Source organism: Homarus americanus, unplaced genomic scaffold, assembly GCF_018991925.1.
Source record: "Homarus americanus isolate GMGI-L3 unplaced genomic scaffold, GMGI_Hamer_2.0 scaffold25483, whole genome shotgun sequence".
Lineage (NCBI taxonomy): Eukaryota > Metazoa > Arthropoda > Malacostraca > Decapoda > Nephropidae > Homarus > Homarus americanus.
Genome location: NW_024726235.1, coordinates 4,087,000 through 4,110,722, shown reverse-complemented (window position 1 = coordinate 4,110,722; position 23,723 = coordinate 4,087,000). Strand labels below are relative to the sequence as shown.

Here is a 23,723-nt window from a genome sequence, read left to right as displayed (position 1 = left end):
TCCCCTACCTACACAATCACCCCTGTGTTATGCAGAGATGTGTAAAAATAATACCTGTATGGCCTATCTCATTTTCAATGGAAGAAAATACTACTAAAATATTGGTATAAATTTCTATGAAAATATGATCTTTGAGAAAAGAAACACTTATTTTTCACCTCACCACGAGAATATGATTTTAGAAGAAATACTTGTTTCACTTCATTCTTTTAAAAAGTAATATGGGAAACAGTACAATTTTTTTTTTACATGAGAAAGAAAGTTTAATGTCCTCAAAATCAAGATACAATGTGGAAAATAATAAAGCCAGGATGAAAAGCATGAATGTTGGATGAAGTGCATTATTTACATACTGTACATACACACAAAGGTACTATTGAGTATCTCTCACATTTGGTTATTTTTTAATTTTTGTAATATTGGGTGCAGACACTTTGACTTTACCCGGCAGGTTCCTCGCCAGGTCTTGGTCTCTGACTGCTCGTAACAAGTCCTTCTCTCGGGGAGTGGCCGACTTGTCCCCCATGAACAGTGTCACAGCAGTCTTGCAGGCCTTTCCCTTTTTCCCAGGTCCTGGGGTTAATTTAACTTTGTACCTGACACAAGAAATAACAGTTTTAATAACCATAAAAATCAGCATAGTTACTCTTACATACTTCCTGTAACACCGATCTCATTACTGTACATGACTTTAATGATAATAATCCCGAAAATTATCACAAAATAAAGACTGTATTGTACAGTATATTAAAAAACAAGATAAAATAAACCAAGATATTTCCAGGATAAAATTATTTGAGAAGTCAGCTACTGTTACACTTATATTAAGTTTTCTGTAGTAATACACATGTACAGTTCAGTGGAGCATCCTAAACATCATCTCCTTGAGCGCTATAACAAAGTTTACCGGTACATCACAAATACCTGTGAGACACCTAAAATTTGGCTATACAGTACAGTACTCACTTGAAGTTTGTCATGGCAGTATATGGTGCACACACCGGGACTGTGAAGAGGAGTTCATCTTCGGCTACTGGCATCGCTGTCAGTGTATTGATAATATTCAGGTCGTCTGCAAGCTGTAAAATAAAAGAGAGAATTTCATAAATTTATTTAAAAATGTTCTGCCAATATTCATACTGTATTAGGTTTTTACATTTGTGATATTATACTTATGTTTACAAGTTCAAAACAGACAGTTTTAGGCTTGTTTTGATTCTTGACCAAAATGGAGGATAAGGTTCCCTTCTTATAAACTAACTCTGGTGCATCATATAATTAAGAGTACACTGGCAAGTGAATTTGTTGAAGGTGGAATAATTCACAGGTGGACTAATGTTTTACAAAGTAGATGGAGTAATTCACTAGAATGTTAAGAACCAGATCACAACCAGTTCAGCTACCCTGCATTGTATCATGGCAGGAAAATGCTTGCATTATACACTCACAAAAAACACAACACATACACACAACACAAAACAGAAAACACATATGCACACACACTCAAACCTCCAAAATGTATCTCCAGCATATCTGTATCACAAACTGGAATGACAAATAATACAAGTACTGTACCTGTGTTGCCTCGTCTTCATCCTCCTCCTCTTCCTGGCGCTCTTCCTTCTTGACCTGGGTGTCTGTGTCTTCAGGCAATGTGATGTGTGTCAGGTTACCTCTGTTAGGATGGCTACTCAGTCCTGTGGATTTAGGTCCAACCTTTTGCACTGGGCCCTTTCCTTTCATCTCTTTACCAGCTTTCTTGCCACCTTTACCTTTCTTCTGATCCTTGTTGTTACCTGCTGACTACAACACACAAAATGTCTCCATTAAAATTTGTTTGCCACTACAAAGAAGCCAAATACACAACACGGGAAGTTCAAACTGCCATAAGTAATGATGCAAAGTGGTAATTATTAAAACTGCCTGAGCTTTTTAACTATAATATTGTACATACAAATACTGTACTAAGTTTCAATTACTGTAATCTATGCTGGAGAAGTAATTCCTCGGTCACACACTGAGATGAAATTTCTAATACATGTACATATTTACCAGCACGTTGAGTCATCACCAAAAAGGAAATCAATTCCAAATTTCTCATCTTACCAGACTGCCACAGATCACACTCCAACCTTGTGATCCTCAAACTGGTGGCAGTACCCTCCAATACCTATGGAAGGTACAGCACGCCCTTAAAATTCGCAGGGGTTAGGTTCTCAAAATGGCAGCGAATAGCCAAATAAGCGAATAACATTTGCTGACCAGGGGGACGGGTGCATTTTTTACTCATGTGTTTGCCCCGAGGACAATTATTTCTTCTACCTGTATTGTATATATAACAAAGCGTGGAGTTAACTTGAGGGTAAACTCACATTTTGTTGTCTTGTTTCTGATTATTTGTGAGAGGATTTTCACATTATTATTTATTTGTATGTGTTTTGTGTTTGTTACAATACAGGTAAAAGAAATTACTGTGTCTAGAACGAATGGCTCCCTGTCCCAGCCGCGAAAATGCCAGCAACTTTAAAACTACCCTTAGACATTCTTGGGTACATCCAGGGTGTCATCTGCGAATAATCGAGGTCCACGAATTGTCAGGGCATGCTGTATATGTGACGGTGTGAGTTCCCCCATTAAAGTTATGCTTCAGAAACAAGAAGATTAACGCTCGGCTTCCATACTCCTCACCTGCAATAACTGCATTCTGATCTCTCGTTCTTCTTCATCCTGGTCGCGGTATTTTTTCATCTTCTTCATCTTGTTTTTCTGACCTCGCTTGGGGGGCCCATCCTTGTGTTCCGTACCTTGTTGACACTTCTGCTCCTGCGTACTTTGCTGATCCATTTGTTGACTTCCAGCTTTGGGGTTTGTTTTTTTGTCTCCCTTCTTGCCTGTCACAATAAAATTATAGAAATAACTATACAGTACTTTACAACCAAAGAAACATTTATACAGAGAAACCTCCATCTAATAAACTACAGGTGTTGATTGTTATTTGATAGGGTTAGGGACTTATTTCAATCAATTTCTGAGTCACTAAACATTTCTGTCCTTTACATGATACTCTAGCTAGTACTTCTTCTATAATCACTCAAAGAAACACCATCTGTCTCTATCCAAGTGTGTTGGCAGTGGTGTAAGTAGTGTGGTCAGCATCATCTGTCTCTATCCAAGTGTGTTGGCAGTGGTTGTGTAAGTAGTGTGGTCAGCATCATCTGTCTCTATCTAAGTGTGTTGGCAGTGGTTGTGTAAGTAGTGTGGTCAGCATCATCTGTCTCTATCTAAGTGTGTTGGCAGTGGTGTAAGTAGTATGGTCAGCATCATCTGTCTCTATCCAAGTGTGTTGGCAGTGGTTGTGTAAGTAGTGTGGTCAGCATCATCTGTCTCTATCTAAGTGTGTTGGCAGTGGTTGTGTAAGTAGTGTGGTCAGCATCATCTGTCTCTATCCAAGTGTGTTGGCAGTGGTTGTGTAAGTAGTGTGGTCAGCATCATCTGTCTCTATCCAAGTGTGTTGGCAGTGGTTGTGTAAGTAGTGTGGTCAGCATCATCTGTCTCTATCCAAGTGTGTTGGCAGTGGTTGTGTAAGTAGTGTGGTCAGCATCATCTGTCTCTATCCAAGTGTGTTGGCAGTGGTTGTGTAAGTAGTGTGGTCAGCATCATCTGTCTCTATCTAAGTGTGTTGGCAGTGGTGTAAGTAGTGTGGTCAGCATCATCTGTCTCTATCCAAGTGTGTTGGCAGTGGTTGTGTAAGTAGTGTGGTCAGCATCATCTGTCTCTATCCAAGTGTGTTGGCAGTGGTTGTGTAAGTAGTGTGGTCAGCATCATCTGTCTCTATCTAAGTGTGTTGGCAGTGGTTGTGTAAGTAGTGTGGTCAGCATCATCTGTCTCTATCTAAGTGTGTTGGCAGTGGTTGTGTAAGTAGTGTGGTCAGCATCATCTGTCTCTATCAAGTGTGTTGGCAGTGGTTGTGTAAGTAGTGTGGTCAGCATCATCTGTCTCTATCTAAGTGTGTTGGCAGTGGTGTGTAGTGTGGTCAGCATCATCTGTCTCTATCTAAGTGTGTTGGCAGTGGTGTGTAAGTAGTGTGGTCAGCATCATCTGTCTCTATCTAAGTGTGTTGGCAGTGGTGTAAGTAGTGTGGTCAGCATCATCTGTCTCTATCTAAGTGTGTTGGCAGTGGTTGTGTAAGTAGTGTGGTCAGCATCATCTGTCTCTATCTAAGTGTGTTGGCAGTGGTGTAAGTAGTGTGGTCAGCATCATCTGTCTCTATCTAAGTGTGTTGGCAGTGGTGTAAGTAGTGTGGTCAGCATCATCTGTCTCTATCTAAGTGTGTTGGCAGTGGTTCTGTAAGTAGTATGGTCAGCATCATCTGTCTCTATCCAAGTGTGTTGGCAGTGGTTGTGTAAGTAGTGTGGTCAGCATCATCTGTCTCTATCCAAGTGTGTTGGCAGTGGTTGTGTAAGTACTGTATCTAAGTTTACTGGCAATGCATTTCAAGAAAAGAGAGAGAGTGTCCAAACCAGATAAACAAATTTATCATTTCAATACTTACAACTATTGTGTTTTTTAATTAAAGTCACAAGCCAAAATTCAGAAGAGTACAGGTATTCTGCCTGGCATGAATTGGCACCTCTAACAAATGCAGCCTTGTTTCTTGGACTTTAAATATATTAGTATTAGAAATGTCTTTCATTCTCTTTTATACTGTGATGGATTTGGTTAAGAAGACATGACAGTGTGCACTCACAATGAATTTTATACACCAGCTAATATTAGTGGGTTAATTAGCACACCTTTATTATACTTATTAATAGAATCATTCCTCCTCCTGTTGATAGTCACTGGCTGGTCATCTCCCAGGTATACCACTGTACTGTCTTCATCTTCTCTTGTTTCACCAGACTGTGCAGACAGCTGTGATGTCGTGGAGACAGTTCGTGCACGGATAGAAAACCTGAGGAAACCGGAACAATTCACAGTGCTTAGAGCTACAGTAATTAGGATCTCATGAAAAATAAGAATTTTCACGTATTTCACCTAATGATTAAACACCTGACTCTAACAGGGAAGATTAAGTAAGGTTAGGTCAGATCAGGTCACATTAGGTCAGATTAGCTTAGGTTAGGTTAAGTTAAGTTAAGTTAGGTGAGGTGAGGTAAGGTTAGGATTCTTAATCATCAGGTGAAATAAGCAGAGGTTCCTAATCCTCATGACATCTAGGAGTATTATAATCATTCAGCATTATTCACTCTTACATGCCATCTACCCCACCTAAATGCATAATGCTATCCCATTTTTTTGGATAGACAAAACTTAAAACTAACCATGACAAACTCTCCTACCTCAGCACATTCAAGGGGCCAAAATTTTGGACAGTAATAACAAAAATTGCTATCATTAAGCTTCATCTGAAAACTTTTTATCATACATCAAAATATCACATCTGGTTTAAATCAAATTCATCTTCATCTGTTTATTTTGATTGTTTTAAAAATTTGTAAAAAGCCGTGGAGGACAAAACTATGCTACTATTATCACCACTATTATTATTACTACTGTATACTACTGTGATACTATTATTGTTACTACTACTAGTCATGCTACAATTATTATTACTGCTACTATTATTTTTACTACCACTACTACAACAAGTGCAGTACAACACTCACTGATCTCCACCAATATGCTTTATGTCCACAACTGTATCGGGAAATTCCACTGTTCCATCTTTATCCGTCTCTTCTTCACTACATTCTTCATCAGCAGAATCTTCCTTTACCAATTCTGATTTTACCTCTGCAGTAAAATCAAGGAATACTATGTTACCATTACAACATTTGGTTGGTTGCAATACTGTTAACAAGGGTAATTAATAATTATCCTAGGGTACTACATTAAGTTTCAGACAAGTAGAATCTACCTCTATATATTTATAGCTGTTAATGAATATGATGTATTTCTTTGTGTATGAACCTCTGTCCTGTGTGGCAGTGAGAAGTGATACCACCCTCAGTGTCAAGACCTGACTGAATTACTCAGAATAGGCAAACTGTACTACAAGCTTTGTCAATAAATTTGTTAAACTAAAAAACTAATATCCCCCAATACTTCTAAAGGTGAAAAGATTTGTCGAATCACTAAAACTGAATCACTAAGGTTAAAGATTTTGCCTAATCACAGAGGAAAAGGTGAAAGGTTTTGCTAATCACTAAGGAAAAGGTGAAAGGCTTTGTCTAATCATAGAAATTGAATCACTGAGGAAATTATGAAGAATACAACCCAACGACTCTCAAGGATAAATAGAGTACAGCCGTGAACAAAATCCTGTCGCCACTTCTGCTGCTCCACGAACCCTGCAATTCAGACTCAAGAATCCAAAGCATTTATGGACATAATAATGCATCAGTTACCACTGCTTCGGATTCACAAGTCTGAATCACGGGGTTTGTGAAGCAACAGAAGAGGCGACAGGACTTTTGCTCGCAATTGTACATACTGTCTCACTGTGGTCATCCTACCTTGGTTCTTGTCTACTAGAGATGCATCCTCTGTTTCTTGCTCCTCCTTCTCCAGCTGTTTATCGTTTTCTTCTTCAACCAGAGGAAGGTCGCTGTGGTCATCTGTGGTTTCTGTTAGGGAGATGCTACTCACGTCTTCCTCCACAGAACGTATCTTTCTCTCTCCAGCATGTCTACAAACCAACAGAGTTCTTAATGTGCAGAAGCATTGTTTTCATAATTGTTAATATTAGAATACTGTCCACACTCCTACTTACCCATTACTGTTATATTACCAGTGTAGAAATAAAAGACCATATGAACTATCTCAAGCTAAAAATCTAAAAACAGAGTAATTAGCATTCTCAACTCTTCAACACTCTGGTACTTCAAGTCCACAACAAACACAGTGCACAAACTCTGTAAGAGTGATAAGGTTGGGGAAGACTACTCAAGTGACCAAGACATGAAGAACAAATTAATATTGCTAAAAATGTATCTGTATTTTTCTGACTAAATAAACTGTTTCAATATCAAAATCAATGAAAACACTATTACACTTTTGTCACTTCACATGTCTCTCTAGGTAACAATGGTAGTACTCACTCCACAGATAAATATTTACCTAGAAATAGACTCGTCTTCCAGCCTAAAGAGGAAGCCAAACCCGTAGATGAGGTGAGACGGTGGCAGGAAATTCTTTTTACCTCGGATCATAAAAGCACCAGTAGTGAGGTATTCTCCTGTTGGTGCTGTCTTGCTCACCTGCTCCCCCCATACCCACCACGCTGATGTTATCACTTTTTCCTCCCACGCTCGGCTGAGGAGAGAGTAAATAACTGTAGTTTATTCTTTATCACAGCTCTGCATAGCATCTACACATTGTTCTAACATATAGCACCTACCACTGAAAAGATAAAGAAAGTGGGTTCCATAGACATGACTGCCTATTAAGGACTGTATGGATACAGCACACTGTATACTAAGCCTTCAGTACACAAGGAGGCAGCATGACCATTCATTTCCCCAAATTGTAATCTTTAGTGAACTGGGAGTACCCAGGGATCAAACCACAGACTCCTGGCACAAGAGGCAAACGCTGTATCCACTTGACCATCGTAAACCATGCATTTACCGATGATAACATATGAAACATTGTATCATTATTGGAGTGAATGAAATAATATTCCCACAAACAACAATTGTCAACTCTGTTTCTGTTTCCCACTTCCTCAAGCACCCGAGTCCAAGCAACTGACGGGTCAAGCAGCACCCACCGGCCTGAAATCTTCTTTGCTCTGGTTTGGGGATGCTTCTTAGGGTAACTTCTAGAATGGCTTCTTAGCCCAGAATCCCAAAATTTTTGGTCCGGATCTTCTGAAATCCGGATTTCCCGGGTCAGGTTCTTCGAGGGTTTACTCTACTGTATTGTTTCTCACTTTTGATCTTTTTTTTTTATTTCTTTGTGGTTCTTTATTTTTGTATTATTATTATTATTACAGTGTTTTTATTATAATTATTGTTATCTTTATTAATTTATTATGTTATTTTTAATAGTGTATTTTTTATTATAAATTTTATTTACTATGAATTATTATTAGTAGTAGTAGTAGAACAACTAGTAGTAGTATTACCGTACTGTATTATTATTAAATTTTTGCCCCCAGGCCCAGATGTGGATCAGTGACCTGTGCCCGGGTGGGCTAATCCCTGTACAGTAAAAAGAAATAAAAAATAAAAAATAAAAAACCTCCTACCATTGCCTTTCACTTAAATACATTGTATAAATCTAAAGTTTACCTGTAACAGAGAGCCATGATCCCTGCTTCATGGAGCGTCTTGGGAGGTGGTTCCTTGCTACTGGGGTTCTTGATGATCACACTCGGGGCACCGTGCATGTCGGCGTGGACATACACATCACGAGGACGCAAGTGACGCTTCACAATCATCTCGTTCATCTGACTGTCTCGTCCTGCAATGACTGCAATAAAGACAAGAGGTCTTACACATCTTAATAAGCATTAGAGAGTTTTACAATTAATTATTTGCAAGAATATTAAATCATTCCTCTCACAGTGAGACTGAAGGAATATTGGTAAAATTTTCTCATTCACGGCCTCACAAAGCATGTCTAAGAGTGATATACATCAACATGAAAAAGATCAGCAAATACTCGCATATTCTTCATTAATCAACAAAGTTTTCATCATTTCTCAATCACAGTAATTTCTGATCACTTTTAGTTTTACTTCCTCTCCCCCATCTTCTTTTTTAATAATGAACTCATGGTAAAATTCAGCTTCTGACACCCTAATGGGGGTGACCTACATGGAGTTAAAACTAAGGATTTCATTGAAGAATGGAAGAGTTTATGTCTGCTTGTGGTTTCAAGCATACATATGTGTGTGTGTGTGTAATTTATCCTCAACTGCTTCCAGGAAAGTAATAATAATCTCACCAGTGGCCAGTCATCTTATAGACTGACATGATGTATTGCCTTATTACTCCTCACCCACATAAACATACTTAATCTGACAGTCAATAAAAAAAAGACACTCCCCTATTCTATTATCTTCTTTTTAATCTGTGGTTATTCATAATTTTCTTACAACTCCACGTACGTATACGAATAATAGCTCTCACAGCACAACTTCCTCCATCATAATTACAAACAACATAAGTTATTATCATTCCCCTCACCTAAGAAATTTTCAGAGGAGATGAACCAGTGAAATTTCTCAAACCAGATGACCTTTCTCGCCTTGTTGATGCTAGAGCTGGCGGCCACCTCCTTCAGCGCCAGGTTAGTTTTCCTGGTGGTCAACTGAAGCACCTTGGCTGAGGCATCAATGGTTTTCTGTTCCTTTTTGGCTGCTTGACGCTTCTGGTCAAAATACCTGACAAAACATATTTCAAGACTTTAAAATCTGTTAGGAAATAGAATAAAGTTTGAAATTCAGGTAAACTGCAGTACCTATATAACTGTATTCATAACACATGGGATATACTAAGGTAATGAACTGTACCACCTTTACAGTATAATAATGTTTCTATATGTCGAAGGTCACATAACCATTACACTGTATACTTTACATCACATCACTCCATATGCCATTCATTAGTATTTAAAACACAGGCCTTAACACTGAAAAACAATTATTAAACATACACCACAATGCTTCAATTTTAAACAGCAATGTGATATTAAGAATTCAAAAATAAAATTTAATGCACCAGACATAAATGCAGTTAGAAATATAGTTAAATAAACAAGAACTGACTTGCGAGCGTTGGCCATAGCGGAGAGCTCTAGGTCTATATCCACCGTTATTGGCCGCATATTTGTGGAGTCGTTGCCTTCCTCACGTTCTTCATCAGAGTCCAGAAAAAGATCATCTTCGTCACAGTCATAGGGGTTACTAAAACAAGGAATACATCCAATAAACTATGGGGTTGTGTGGGTGTACAGTCACTGAAAAAAGTCCCGCCAGTCCTCCATCCAACCCATGAATCCTGTGAATCCGAGATATAACACAGTGCACCATTTATGGGCTCAACAATGTGTGATGTCTTGGATTTACAGGTTCATGAGTCTCAGGGTTCATGGCTGGGATGAAGGGTTGCCAGAATTTTTCTCCATGACTGCATCTGACCAAGCAAGTCTAAATACTAATGGAGCAATGTTGCAGTATATTAGTAAATCCAATGACCACAGATATACTGTAGCTCAGTTATATAGTGATCATAACTAAGGCTACAAGAGTACATAACAGAAAGAGAAAGTGAGTGACATATCTGAGCCCAAAAGATGCCCTCAACCTTACCTGAGAGAGAGGGTAATTGTGTTACTTTCCAGCTTGAGTTGCTTGATGGCTTGGGCAACTGGGTCTCCCCGGCCCTGAGCCTCTGCCAATAGCTCTTTAATTTGTCGCCAGTCAATCTGATTGGCTACAGCACTCCGGACCACCAGAATTGTTGCATCTACCAAATCCTTGTTAAGCTCTGGAAGACAAGAGTTTCAGGTATGTTGTTGTTTGGTTTGAGCACAGCTGATGTAAAAGCCATGTCTCTAAAACCTCGATGTTGAAGTGATACAATTACAGTCTCTCCTCGACTTACGACAGGGTTCCGTCCCGATGACCAGGTCGTAAGTCGAATTAGTAGTAAGTCGAAAAGGCAAAAATAATACCTGTACATAGAAATTCTAAATGGGTGTCTCTTTTTCTTCTCAGCACCACGAAAACTCTCACTTTATGCTTGCCAGCCATTTTAAAGGGAATTACAAAAGAAAATTTTGTCATTACACAGCGCGATCACTAACGTAGGGACTCGAAAATACGTAATGTGAAAAATATTTTATACGACCATGGCCGTCGTATGTCCGGGTTGTCATAAGTCAAGGAGAGACTGTATTCTAAAATCTGGGCACCAAGTTGATACAATTAGTATTATCTCTGTCAGATGGAATCCCTCAAACCCGGAACTCTCCAATAGCCAGAATTGAAATTTGCTCGGAAATTTTCCAGAAAATTCACTAAATTCCGGGTTTGGGAACAAATTCCAAGGATGAAAATCAGGAGCATTTCCTAAAGAAGAAGAAGGGAAAACAAGAAGAAAAATAAAAGAGGAAAATCTGTCCAAATCTATATTTCTGGGTCTGGGTGCAAATATCGATTATGAAATAATGCGCAATTACCGGAAAATCTGAGAAAATGGCGAGATAATCACTCCAATCCTTTCTGCTCAGGGCCTAGGGACAAGGGATCCTGGCGTTATGAAAGATTGCATCATGTTTAGCAGCATCCTCACATGGTTGGTGCATAGTGGGAAGACCTACCACTTGGGGTAACCCTGGATTTTTCTGCTCTGGGTCTATTTATAATTATTGTGCAAATATAAATATTTCTTTAAATGTACTGTACATACAATAATAAGAGTAAAATAATACAGTAATAAATCAATGTAAATTCCGAGCTGAGCTAATGAGGCAAAGGGTGAGGTGACGGAGTCAGGTGGTGAGGTGACATGCCAAGACACTTACACAGCACACACAGTAACAGCACTACTAAAACTTTGCCTTATAACATTTTATTTTATAATTTCTATTTTAAAATTAATTGATACATGATAGCTCGATTTGGCTACTTTTGCATGTAAACAAACTGATCAGTGAATAAACCAGGGCATATGGAGACGCAGTATATACGAGTGATGCCAAAAAGTTTCGCAACTGCTGAGCAACCGAATAAATTATCACAACCTGTGCTCATATGTATTAAGTTAATTACTAAAATTATTATGTCATGTGCAAACTATGGGATATTTATACTCAAATAAATCACTCCCACACATGTCTCCCACTCCAGTCCCTTGTGCTGGTGGCTGAAGTTACCACAAGTCAGAGAGCTCGGCCAATACTTCAGTCATACTTCATGTTATTTCTATCTCTATATAGGAATTATTTTCATATACATAATCCATGTCTTAATACAATTAACGAAAAACTATCTCACTTATGATACTCACATCCCAAGTAACAGCAATATGGCAGGATTCCTTAGTAAATTGTTTGAGATGTATAGACAATTTGTAGTAGTGTTCTTAAGTGGATGGGAATGATTCTAAATTTGTTTACACACACACACACACACGTCACACATACAAACCTATCATATGGCCCTGCGATTCATTAGTCTTCTGTGTGTTGCTGAGTTCCTGCAGGCGACGCTCATGGTCACGCTTCACATTTTCTAACTTTTTGAGTGCTTCCTTCTCTTTCTGTACAGCTGCATGATCAATCTTGCCGGCTTCCATCTTGGAGTAAAATTCATCACAAGCTGCAGAAAAAAGACCACAATATCGAAGTTAACTAATAATATCATTAGCAAACTCCATCATGAAGATCACATGTGAAGACACCAAATGTATCCAACTTGTTCACAGTCAACCATTTCAAAAGTGTTTTGCTTTTTTTTAACAGGCCACATGCACTTTGTCAGGTTGATTGACTGATTGGGTAATATATTTGGCATTGCAGCCAAAAATGAAAATCATAAAGTAAAACAATGATATAAATAAAATACACTGTATTAGTTTAATAAGTTTTAAAATTATTTTGTTAGGTTGAAGAAAATATACGATTCCCCTCCTTTCACACACACAGTACAAATCCATTTTCTATGTAACAAAGTGTAGCAGCCTATAACTTACCTTGGTTGAAGGTGGGGAACTTGTCACTGGGTGACTGTGCATGCTGGGCAAAGAGGAATGGCATAAACTCCTGGAAAATTGGCACGTCCTCAGTGCTGCCATCTGCCTTCTTTCGCTGCTCTACTTTCTTAATAATGTAACCCTGAAACAAGAAATTGTAATATAATAAACACTACCTAACAGTATAACACCTATATGATTTACCAGTGGACCAGAAATGACTACCTCAGTATATCTTAATTGACAACAAAGTAAAGTATACCCCTTTGTCACTTTTGAAAAGAGTATCCACAACTTACCATTACAGCCAGCCCCTAGAAGGGCTATGTACTTTTCCTCATTCTTTACTTCTATTTGTTGCTTAACCTTTCACCACAATGTGTGTAGATCATCGAATCTTGTGTCAAAATTATAAAGTCCACCAATGATCATTATTTCACTACGGGGACACCATTTTTAATATTTGATCTGATTAAGGGCCGTATTCCTAGTCATTACGACGATAATGACGATCACCATCATCATCACGATGCATCGTGTGTCGGGATGCAACCACCCGACGCTCAGTACCATATTGCTAGTCACTTACATGAGCCTTTAACTAGGAATATAGCGTGTGTAAACACAACATTTCGTTTCGTATGGCAGCACAAACGTTTCCCACGCGCGCTTGCCAAATGCATTATTTCACATAATTAGAAAGACAGTTTAGAGAGATATTTAGTTGTTATTTTATACCGGCACAATAATATATTGAAAAATATCATCTTTTTCAAATTGAACTTTAGTATCTGTTCTAAACAAATTACAGACAATTTTTTCATCTATGTACTTGGCAACAATGTTTGTGCAGGTGTTATCAAACATGGAGAGGAGAGAACGTTCTGCAGCCCTGTCAGTAACTCTGCACATAGCACTTTTGCGCCTTATCGAGCAAAGGCCAGTCGTCGAGGACAGGTCTACTAGTACTGTAACACAATAAATGACAGCAAAAGAAAGGCCTAGGATGACATTACTGCCTCATTAAATGCCAGCAACCAAGATCAACTCCCTCTTACAGCCAAGCACCTCAAGAGGAGCTCCAACATAAAAAGGAGTAAGTATATGCTTATTTCTAAGTTAAGTATTTAAAAATAAGGATTTTTGCCATTAGGTTACTAAATTGAGTAGGATTACAGTATTTAAGTGATGGGTCATGTGAGTTAAAGTTAGGTTAGGTTAAAATAAAGTTAGGTTAAGTTAAAAATAGGTTAGGTTAAAATAGGTTAAGTTAGGTAAGGATAGGTTATTTTAAGTTAAAGTTAGGTTATTTCCATGTTTTGTGCCAGTTATTCACTGGCATTGGGGGGCAATTATCCTAGAACCAAGCTATACAGCATATAAATCTATATGAAACAGATATTATTCTGCAGAGTTAGTGTACTTTCCATTAGTTGCCTGGCAATACACACTTAGCAAGCCAAATTATTCTGGCAAGATAGCTTCAAACAGGTCTATGCTCAGTTTCTGAAGGGTCACCTCCAAAAACTTATCAGAAGCACGGGTCCTTTTTACCAGCATATCATAGTAAATTTTAATGCAGATATGACTGTAGCCTAGTACTGTATAAAGCATTTATATTCTTCTGTTTCTTTCAGAACTAAAACCAGAGATATAGGAGAGCGGGTGGTGGTCCTCCAGAAAAACTATCATTAGCTTCAGAAGAAATCACCACCCAGTGCTCGTGTCATGCGGAAGACTTCTGCAAGTGTACCTGAACTTCCTCACTCCCATGATCCTCTTGTTTTGCCTGTTCCAACACCAGGGCTATCAACTGTGTCTTCTGCACCATCTACTTCTGTTTTACGACTTCTAATTTCACCCTCTGTTCCTGCCTCACCAGTCATTGTGAGAAAAGACAAGGGGAGTTCCACAAATATAAATTGTACATAATGAAAAGAGAGCATGAGGAGGAACTGAAAGTGAAGGCCATAATATCAGCACATACATTCAAAGAAAGATAAAGTGAAACTGTTATTAGAGTGATTGAAAAGACGCTTGAAAAAATTAATAAATCTTTTGAATTGTTAGATACATGTTTAAGGAAAGCATCAACTGCATATGATGCCATGGCTAAAACTTATGAATGATGGTTGAGTAATAACATACAGTCATATGCAATGTTTATGATTTTACTATATACAGGGGTACTGTGATATATCGTAAAATGGCATCTAGATTATAAATTTATTTTCTTATGTCTTACACCTTAAAATAATTTTATTTAAAGGAAATAAATCTACATTTCTTTATTTTGCCATTGTTTACAATTGCTGTCTTAAGTATGGTAGCTAAGATTTTTTTTTTTTATGATATACAGGTATGCGGTGATTTTCAATAATTGCAATTCTTTTTACTGTGCTATAGACTAAAGTTCTTTTTTTGGGGGGGGTAGATTTATAATACAAGTTGTTATATGCAAAGTAATGGATATAGGAGATTTTTAGTTTATTAATTTTTATGCATTCATATATAATTTAATTCAAGAGAAAATTTGTCTCTGCATTTCTATTTTGTGCAAATATTGTACAAAGTATGGCAGTTCAGATTTTTTTTATGTATATCTATAATATAAGCTGTGATATTAATGAAATGCAGAGTCCTGTATAGAAAAAATAATTTTTATTTTCTTAATTTTTGCACATTTAGAAAAAATAAATCTATATTTCTTTCCTTTGGTTTTCTTCATATTACCTCACAGGTGAATTATCATACATATTGAGGTAAGCTTCCTTATTAAAGACCTCAATGAAGTAAAAATTAGACAATTTAAGGCAACATAATTTAAGAATGAATGAAAAGGCTTTAATAAAGAAATAATATAGAACCAATGTTTTATTAAAATTTAATGACATGAATCGTTCACCACTTAAAGTAATGTATGGAACATAGTAGTTACCTAACTAACTAAAGCCGTATTACTTCTTAATGCATGTCTTCTATGTCCAGTGGAAGTCCAGAAATCAAAGTAATATTATGTTGAACTGCACATGCAATTATAATATTTTTGGTAGTAGACAGCTTTGCTCTTACATGTTGCAAGACAGCAAATCTCCTCTTCCACACTCCAAATGTCCTTTCAATTGTAGTTCTTGTTTTAATATGAGATCTGTTATATTTCCTCTGCCTTTCATTAGCTGGATTATGGATTGGAGTGAGTAAGTATGGACGCAACGCATATTCATTATAACCAAGGAGAAAGCCTCGATAACCACCGGCCTGCAGACTGTCACAAAGTCTTGACGTTGTGAATATGCGGGAGATGATGTCTGATTTTTGTAAGCAGCTCCCTGGTGCTGTCCTTAGATGCTCTGTAGCACTGAATAAATTCCTTTTCATTATAATACTGAAAAGGATCTCGTCTTATATTAAATCGTCGCTTCCTCATATCATCAACTTGACTAAACATCCTTATTTCTTCGATGTCATCAAGGTGTTGTCTGTAGGTCTGCATGCTGTAAAATCAGAACATTATCATTTTATTTATAATTTCTTAATTTAAATTTTTTAATAACATTTGTTTCTAGGACAACTGCCCCCTTGAAAATTGCCTAACTTAACCTAACCTCACTTTAACTTAATCTAATCGAATTTAAACTTCACCTAACTTAACATAACCTAACCTAACAAAATATTAAATATGACTGATCCACAATTTTTTCAATTAACCAATGTTTTTTATAGAAATTTGTAAGTGTTGCCGACTGAATACCATCATACAGATGGCAAAGTTAAAACTGACCTCTCATGTCAGTGCAGTGGGGGCCCCTGCCTTGCATTGTACACACACTTCAAATTGCATAGAAACTTCTTAAGAGCCAAACTACGTCAAGTTGATCAATTGTGCATCCAATGGGCTTTTTTTGTGACAACCAAGTTTAGTTAATTGTCACTCCCAAACTGTCTACTGTGCTGTGTGGTTTTCTGATATTGTTTAGAATATAGCTAAAAAATGTAGTTATACTTAGATGAATGAAAATATCATTTGTAAAAATTAAAAGTAAATAGATTTTTTTTAACCAAAGAGTGCAGTGTTGAGTGTATTATTAAAACTGTGATGTAGCCGAGTATTGCAGAATTTTAGAGCAAATTATTTGTATTGATAGTAAGCTGTACTTATTCTTTATTTTATTAGTGACAGTAAATATTTAAGTTAAAGAATAAAGAAAAGAAAATCTTCTACTTACTTATGTCGGCATATTTCTGCCTGACACACAAGACACTGTAGATCGTACCCCATAGCTTATATCTTGTTGAAAATAAATATTAACGTTTATATTAAACTATATTACTGGGCCCAAAACTGTGATATTTTCCTTGCTAACTCAAGATAGAGTGAGCTCACTTGGCTTGCCCCATTCCGGAAAAAATAAGTGTATTTCGTGTTTCAGATGGTTGAAATTTTATTACTACTACGACAAAAATATTGTATGAATGAATAAAGATAAGAAACATACCTTAAATGATAACAGAAGTAATTGTTAATTGAAGATGAGGCTCACAGCACAGACAGCAGTCGTCATCGAAGTCGGAGCTGTGATGTCAACATTCCAATAATGTTTCAAGTTCATAACAGTGTTGTGAAAGTTCATTTATCCGTATTAACACTTCTTTTAATTGTTCTTATAAAAAAAAATAATATAATTCGACGTAGACATCTGTAATATAAAGTACTGGAAGAACTTTCATAAAATATAATGATGATTATTATTTGTCGTAAGGCAGCTATCGAGTGGGGGTAGCTACCCGATGTTGTTTCCAACATTTCAGGGATATGCGTACGGTTCCCTTCCGATACCTCGTTTATCGGGATGACTATTAATAGACCAGCACGAACACTATCAATTGGCATTGTGCTTCGTAATGACTATCAATCCGGCCCTAAAACCAGAGGATTTTATTCAGCTAAGAGGCAACCCAGTGCACATGGGGTTAAGCCTCCCCAGCTCTGTAGCCACCAGTGTTGTCAACGTTCTTGGTCTTGTATACATTTATCCATCATGGAGATTGTGCAGGTAATAATCTACATAAGGTAATACATACTGTACATTCTTTTTTAATTTATATTTTTTCTTATAATTATGATGTGTTACCAGTCTTTAGGAAATACATTTTCTTAAATTTCCTGAGAACCTCACTGCAGTGGTCAGGACACAATATAAGAGTTGTATGTGCGAAGGGAATCATCTCCAGTATAATCTTAAAAAAAATTACCAGACTACAAAACAGTGGTCCCCATAAGAGCTTGTCTTTTAACCATTTTCACCATTAACCTCTTCACTACAGGGACACCATTTTCATTATTTTATTATGTTAATGCAAAGAGGGGGTCAGATAATCTCGCATTTTGACAACCCTACTGAAACACCAGGAGTCACCCCTGTTGTATCAGTAGGAATGTCAAATGCTTTGTTCATTCTGTCATATTGTCTCACAAAATCATATAGATACTTTTTGGAGTGAGTGTACACAAGAGGTTATACCCCAACTGTAACAAAGTGTTTATTAATCTTGTCTCTTCACACCTCTCACCTCTGTACATGATCTTGTTGACCATTCTGTGACAACAGCTTGTGCTTTGGCTGCTGCTGTGTGTAACTTGGTGAGGTCATCGTCAATTTTCAGATGATGGCCACACTTAGTGCCAACAGGGAACCCAGCTTCCAACAGTACATGGTCCACCACACCTCCACCACAGTCTGAAACAACAATGATTCATCATAAGTGAAGGTAAAAGCTGACCATTACATTATAGTTAGTTGCATCAACTGTATAACATTGTGATTGACAATTAAATCATGGTCATGATACGTGGAAGTTGACAAAAAAAAAATCCTATTAAGTGGCAAAACAATGTTGTCTGTGTTACTGCTGTCATAAGTAGCTCCCCCTATGGTACCTATTTACCAGGACCAATAAAATTATTCAATTAAGGTAGCTAAAAACAACAAAATACAGTACAGTACAGTATAGCAAATGAATGAGAATCAACGTTGGTCTCAATTCTTCTGGCTACACTGTACACACCCAGTAGAGGATTGAGAATCTTCTTCAGAGGAGTATTCTCCTTTGCTGAGGACAATGCATTCTTCAGGTCCTCAAGTGACAAGGGAGGTTTGGGCAGCCGTGGACGATCTACAGGATAAGTCTCATGCACGGCAAATCTGGAAAATTCAAACATTTAATTAATTTCCGACTGCCAGGACTAACCTTAAACAGATACCTGTACACTGGCTGATGTAAAGGTCACCTGAAAATCTTCTACACATGTAAGAGGATAAAAAGAAGCCCTCAAAATAATTACTGTACTATATAATTTATTAACCTAATATCATTGTGTAATGACCATTCAAATATTTTCCACTGTCTAAAATGTATTACGTACATAATGGTCTGAACAAGGGCGGCGTCTTTAGTCATGACAATTAATAATTTATTGTTGAACACCCAAGTAATGTAACTGGCCATATTATACAAATTGCTGATAATTTTTCTGCTCTTTTTCTCCTTCTGGATATAATATACTTATTGAAGTCAGTTTTATACAGTACAGTAGCAGCCATGTTAGATACAGTACACTACTGTCTACCCTCTGAGTTAGCATACCATAAGATTCCACCAACTCTACTCATTTACCTCACATCCTCTCCTTCCTTCCGGGGACGAAGAATATTAAGAATGGTGTATGAGTGGTCAGTCAGGACGATGTTGCCATGGTCATAAAGTTCCAGTATGATGTGATGCTCCATCTCTCCAGACCCAAATTTCAGGTCTATGATACGGTCAACTCCAAGCTGGTGCACATCCTCAATACGTTTGTTACGTAGATGTTTCCTTAACTGTTACAGGCAGAGATGAACACTTGACTAATATAACAATAACTGTAACAGGCAGAGATGAACACTTGACCAATATAACAATAAACTAATAAATTGAATATACTGTACAGTAATAAATATATCAGAATGGAGTCCCAATGTTTTAATCCCTAGAGTGGTCCATTATACCTTTAGATATACTGTACTGCAATGGTATGCTTTAATCTTTATAAGTTGTAACATTTATATTAGAATTATACAAGTATTTTAAAGACAAGGGGTACCTGTAACACAGTAAGAATAACATTAATGACACTGACCTGACTGGTTGATGTTAAGGTGCTCTATACACAGTATATAATTTTTTTTATTTGAGAACCCTACGTGGTCTAGGATATACAATAAACAGTAACCTAAAATTCAGCAGGACTAAAGTCTGATCATTTAGGATTCTCAAAAAGTAATAATAATAATAAAATAAATAAATAAATACAAATTTAACAAAAAATTATCTTGTATTATCAACAAAATATACCTCTCCTGTGCCCACAACAACTTGAAGCTGCTCAGTCATAACAGTGAACAAACCTTCATGGAGAAACCTGAAGGGGCAGGGCTTTTGGGCCACTCATAGTCTGTGGTGTGAATGCGCGTGCCTGACTCGATCAACAACAGGCATTTCTGCTCTTGTTCAGGCTTCTGAAGTTTCAGCAAATAAGTTTTCGCGTCAACATCATAGATTTGTATCACCCTCATCCCGATGACCCTGTGTGAGAGATAGGGTGATTATCATCAACTTGTATATGTCTTCAAACACAAACATCTAATATGTGGTAAAAAGAAACTCATACATCATGGCTGCTGAACCTTCACCTAAAGCCCTTGTTCTATAAAGTCTGATGTTCCTGCTTCCTAGTTCTAGTCTTACAACAAACACTTTTATCACATAAAAACTGAAAAGGCATCCTGACACTATTTTTCCCCAACAAAGATATCTTCAAGGTTCTATGATAAAATATAAATCTGCAAAAATCATAGTGTTGGCCTTTTGATAAAACTTCTGTGTAACTAATGATCTCTATAGCTTTTAGCATTATTATTTGAGCTACAACTATCATTTTGAGTTCAAATGAAGCTGGACTACTCACCTGGCCCTCAGTTCGGCCACAATGGCCAGAAGGTCGACAGTGGTAAAGGTGGTCTTCATGGCGACTGATGTCCTGAGTCATACACTAGAAAGTAAATAAAATATGACAAACTTTATTTTAATGTTTTTTTCCCCACTTTTATAAGTCTTTTCCCATTGTAAGTCTGTATGGCTGGAAATTACTACACCTCAGTTCTCATGAGTGTCTATTCTATGGTGGAGGGAGCAATATGTAAAGTTATTGTTCTCCCTGAAGGGCACACTTGAGCTCTGGACCAAAATCTGCTAAGTGCCAAAATAGAAAATGGAGGAAAATGCTCAGATAGGAATGTGTGACAAAAAATAAGTCTTTTCAGAGGACTCTCACCCACATGTACATGTTCCCAATTGGCTGTCTGACTTACCCAAGGGACAGAGGAGAGGTTGGGGAATACAATGCAATACATAACACGTTTCAGCGATAAATGCCTCTTAGCAGGTTATGGTCCAGAGCTCTTCACTTTAGCCTCCACAATTATAGTGTAATTTTCTATTAGTTATCACAAGTTATCTGTGCTTGTTGAGGATCAAGGCCAAGTTAATGACTTAATATGTGCTCAGTGACTTATTGAAAAGACATCCAAGTGTCCAAATGTGGCAGGGAACTGACATTAAAGGAAAAATAAACGTTTAAGTGTTACAGTTGGATGCCATCGATGTACTCGACCTACCTTAATATTAAGTCAAGTTTCTTTTGATGTTATGGGGTCTGTTTAATATCATGATATTAGTGTGTAGAAAAAATTCCAACCAATTCAGACAATTTCTTCTGGTCACCCTCTTCTACACCTTTACCAATTTTATTAATACAATAGACTCTTTATAGCAAATGTCAACCCACCATACTGTGGATTTTCAGATGCTCCATAATTTCCCACTTTCGACAACAAATAAGTTGTCGCTGTAGAGACAACTTGAGGAGTTCATTGAAAAATCAACGCTACGGTGGTTTTATTCTGGGTAGAAACACTAATGTGATCACAGTTTTAAGGAAAGAATTTAATTTTTCACCTGTACTAAATTTTCCCAGTTGCTAGTTAACCCTGAGTATTTATTGACTCAGACTACTCTTGGCTGAATTTATTTACTGTTGACCATTATTTGTGTGACTAGGTTGTCTGAACTACTGTAAACATGTTAGATGACACCAATGAAGTTTTTCATGCGCTAAGTTACACTTGTCTGGAAATTCCCTTCATTAAACTCTTGTCAAATTTATAGTCTCATTAAAACGATATGCTATCATGATTCCTTCATTTACCTTCCTGGTTTATGAGAATGCCTTATAGGACTAGTCTTCACGCCTTCCTCCCGTGTAAAAGATTTACAGGTGAAATATTCTACATAAAACAGTGACGTCCCACTGGCCAGCTGGTCGACCTCTGAGCCGCCATTATTTACTACTTAAGTAAATGACTTCTTAACTTTTATATATAGATAAAGGACAGTTAATAGATATTATTTTAATATTATATATACATTTTATTGTATAATATTAATATTGTTCGCAAAAATGAATTACAAGAGTATTTGTTTATTATTATTTTGTAAACTAACATCGTTTGTAATAAGTATTTAAATTAATACCACTATGAACATTCACATATAACCAAAATAATAATAATAACAATAACAATAATAAAAAGCATTATAGTATATCTCCAAGAACCGGAGACGTATAATTTAATATTTCACAAAACTTCATTAATTGTCTTCTAAATTAAGAACGGATTTTTGTATATACTTGTTGAAAGGAAATACAAACGACAGACGGCGGGGGTTACAACAATGGGTCGAATGTTACTTTATTTTAAAGTTTATCCTCGATTCCTCGTCGTCCTCTTCACTGATTGGCCTGTTAGGTCGCCTGTCTGTTACGCACAGTTGTAAAGTATTGGGCAAGTACTGACTCTAGTTTACAATGTATGATATGTTTCTGAACCTGTGCCAGTATTGGTTAGGTTAGGGGCCTTTACTTATTATTCCCTCATTCTCACAAACGATGCGCTTATTATTCCCTCATTCTCACAAACGATGCGCTGAGGGCATAGGAAAGCTGGAAAGAATATCCACTTGAAGGCTTGGACGTCAGGCAGGTATTAGTTAGTATATGCTGGTTATTTCACACAAATTGTATGTACAGTATATCTAATTATAAACTAATCCCGTATCAAAGAGATCTTTTTCCGAATAGTGACGTTTTGGTAAAAGTAGATGAAATAACAAGGAATGAGCCTTAGTTTAAAATTGGGGACATTATTAATACGGTGGTGTAATACCAGCTAACACTTCTCGAAAGTTCTATTAGTTATCGAAAGTCGTTGCGAAAATGTTGCAATAATTTTCTAGAGATATAACGTTGAGATGATAGTTTTTGTCTAATGTTGGCATAACACTGTGGCAACATAGGTAAAAATCCCATTATAAAACTGTTTTAAATAACGCTACAAAAACGCCACAGTACCTGATTATAAACCTTTATTATCAAGCACTCGACCATGGCCACATACATACATACCAATCTTACTTTTGTATTGTTACTGTGCTGATATTACCTGTTTGATGACCTCCCCCCTTGTTATTATATACAGTATCATATTTGAACCACTTATGTTACTTGTATATTATTTGTCATTCAAGTGACCCATTCCTATCTCTGTTGACTGAATATTTTTAATTTTAACATTTTGGGCTACCACGATCTTTCAATAAACCGTTAATTATTTATTACACACACACACGCATACACGTGCCGGGGGACTAATCTTCAGGGGAAATAAGCTGGGTGGCTAATCATCAGTCTGTTTGTTTGTTTGTGTCCCCATGAGAATCTCGGAAACTACTTCACCGATCTGTAGTGATGATGGATGGTGTTATATGTAGTGATGATGGATGTTGTTATACAGTATGTAGTGATGATGGATGTTGTTATACAGTATGTAGTGATGATGGGTGGTGTTATATGTAGTGATG

General features: G+C 37.0%; 1 protein-coding gene across 1 annotated transcript; it reads right to left on the bottom strand.

The window, feature by feature from the left end:
* Nucleotides 1–312: 312 nt before the first annotated feature.
* On the bottom strand, nucleotides 313–22,146 carry LOC121865443 (nuclear export mediator factor NEMF-like). The gene is made up of 20 exons (XM_042364876.1): nucleotides 22,012–22,146; nucleotides 20,713–20,796; nucleotides 20,153–20,330; nucleotides 19,383–19,585; nucleotides 18,774–18,910; nucleotides 18,279–18,445; nucleotides 12,708–12,849; nucleotides 12,164–12,334; nucleotides 10,322–10,499; nucleotides 9,779–9,916; nucleotides 9,198–9,394; nucleotides 8,298–8,478; nucleotides 7,123–7,317; nucleotides 6,519–6,691; nucleotides 5,670–5,796; nucleotides 4,794–4,954; nucleotides 2,689–2,891; nucleotides 1,576–1,803; nucleotides 967–1,079; nucleotides 313–596 (listed from the first exon to the last, which is right to left on the bottom strand). The coding sequence occupies exons 2-20, from the start codon at nucleotides 20,769–20,771 to the stop codon at nucleotides 398–400; spliced, it is 3,150 nt and encodes a 1,049-aa protein (XP_042220810.1). The 5' UTR covers nucleotides 20,772–20,796; nucleotides 22,012–22,146; the 3' UTR covers nucleotides 313–397.
* Nucleotides 22,147–23,723: the final 1,577 nt, after the last annotated feature.

What these genes read in the sequence shown, in the direction of transcription:
- LOC121865443 (XM_042364876.1), bottom strand. Translation starts at nt 20,771, where the DNA reads ATGAAGACCACCTTTACCACTGTCGACCTTCTGGCCATTGTGGCCGAA. An exon ending in ACAATTACCCTCTCTCTCAG is followed by an intron (nt 9,917 to 10,321) that starts GTAAGGTTGAGG and finishes TCCTTGTTTTAG; the next exon opens with TAACCCCTATGACTGTGACG. An exon ending in AAGCATATTGGTGGAGATCA is followed by an intron (nt 4,955 to 5,669) that starts GTGAGTGTTGTA and finishes CGGTTTCCTCAG; the next exon opens with GTTTTCTATCCGTGCACGAA.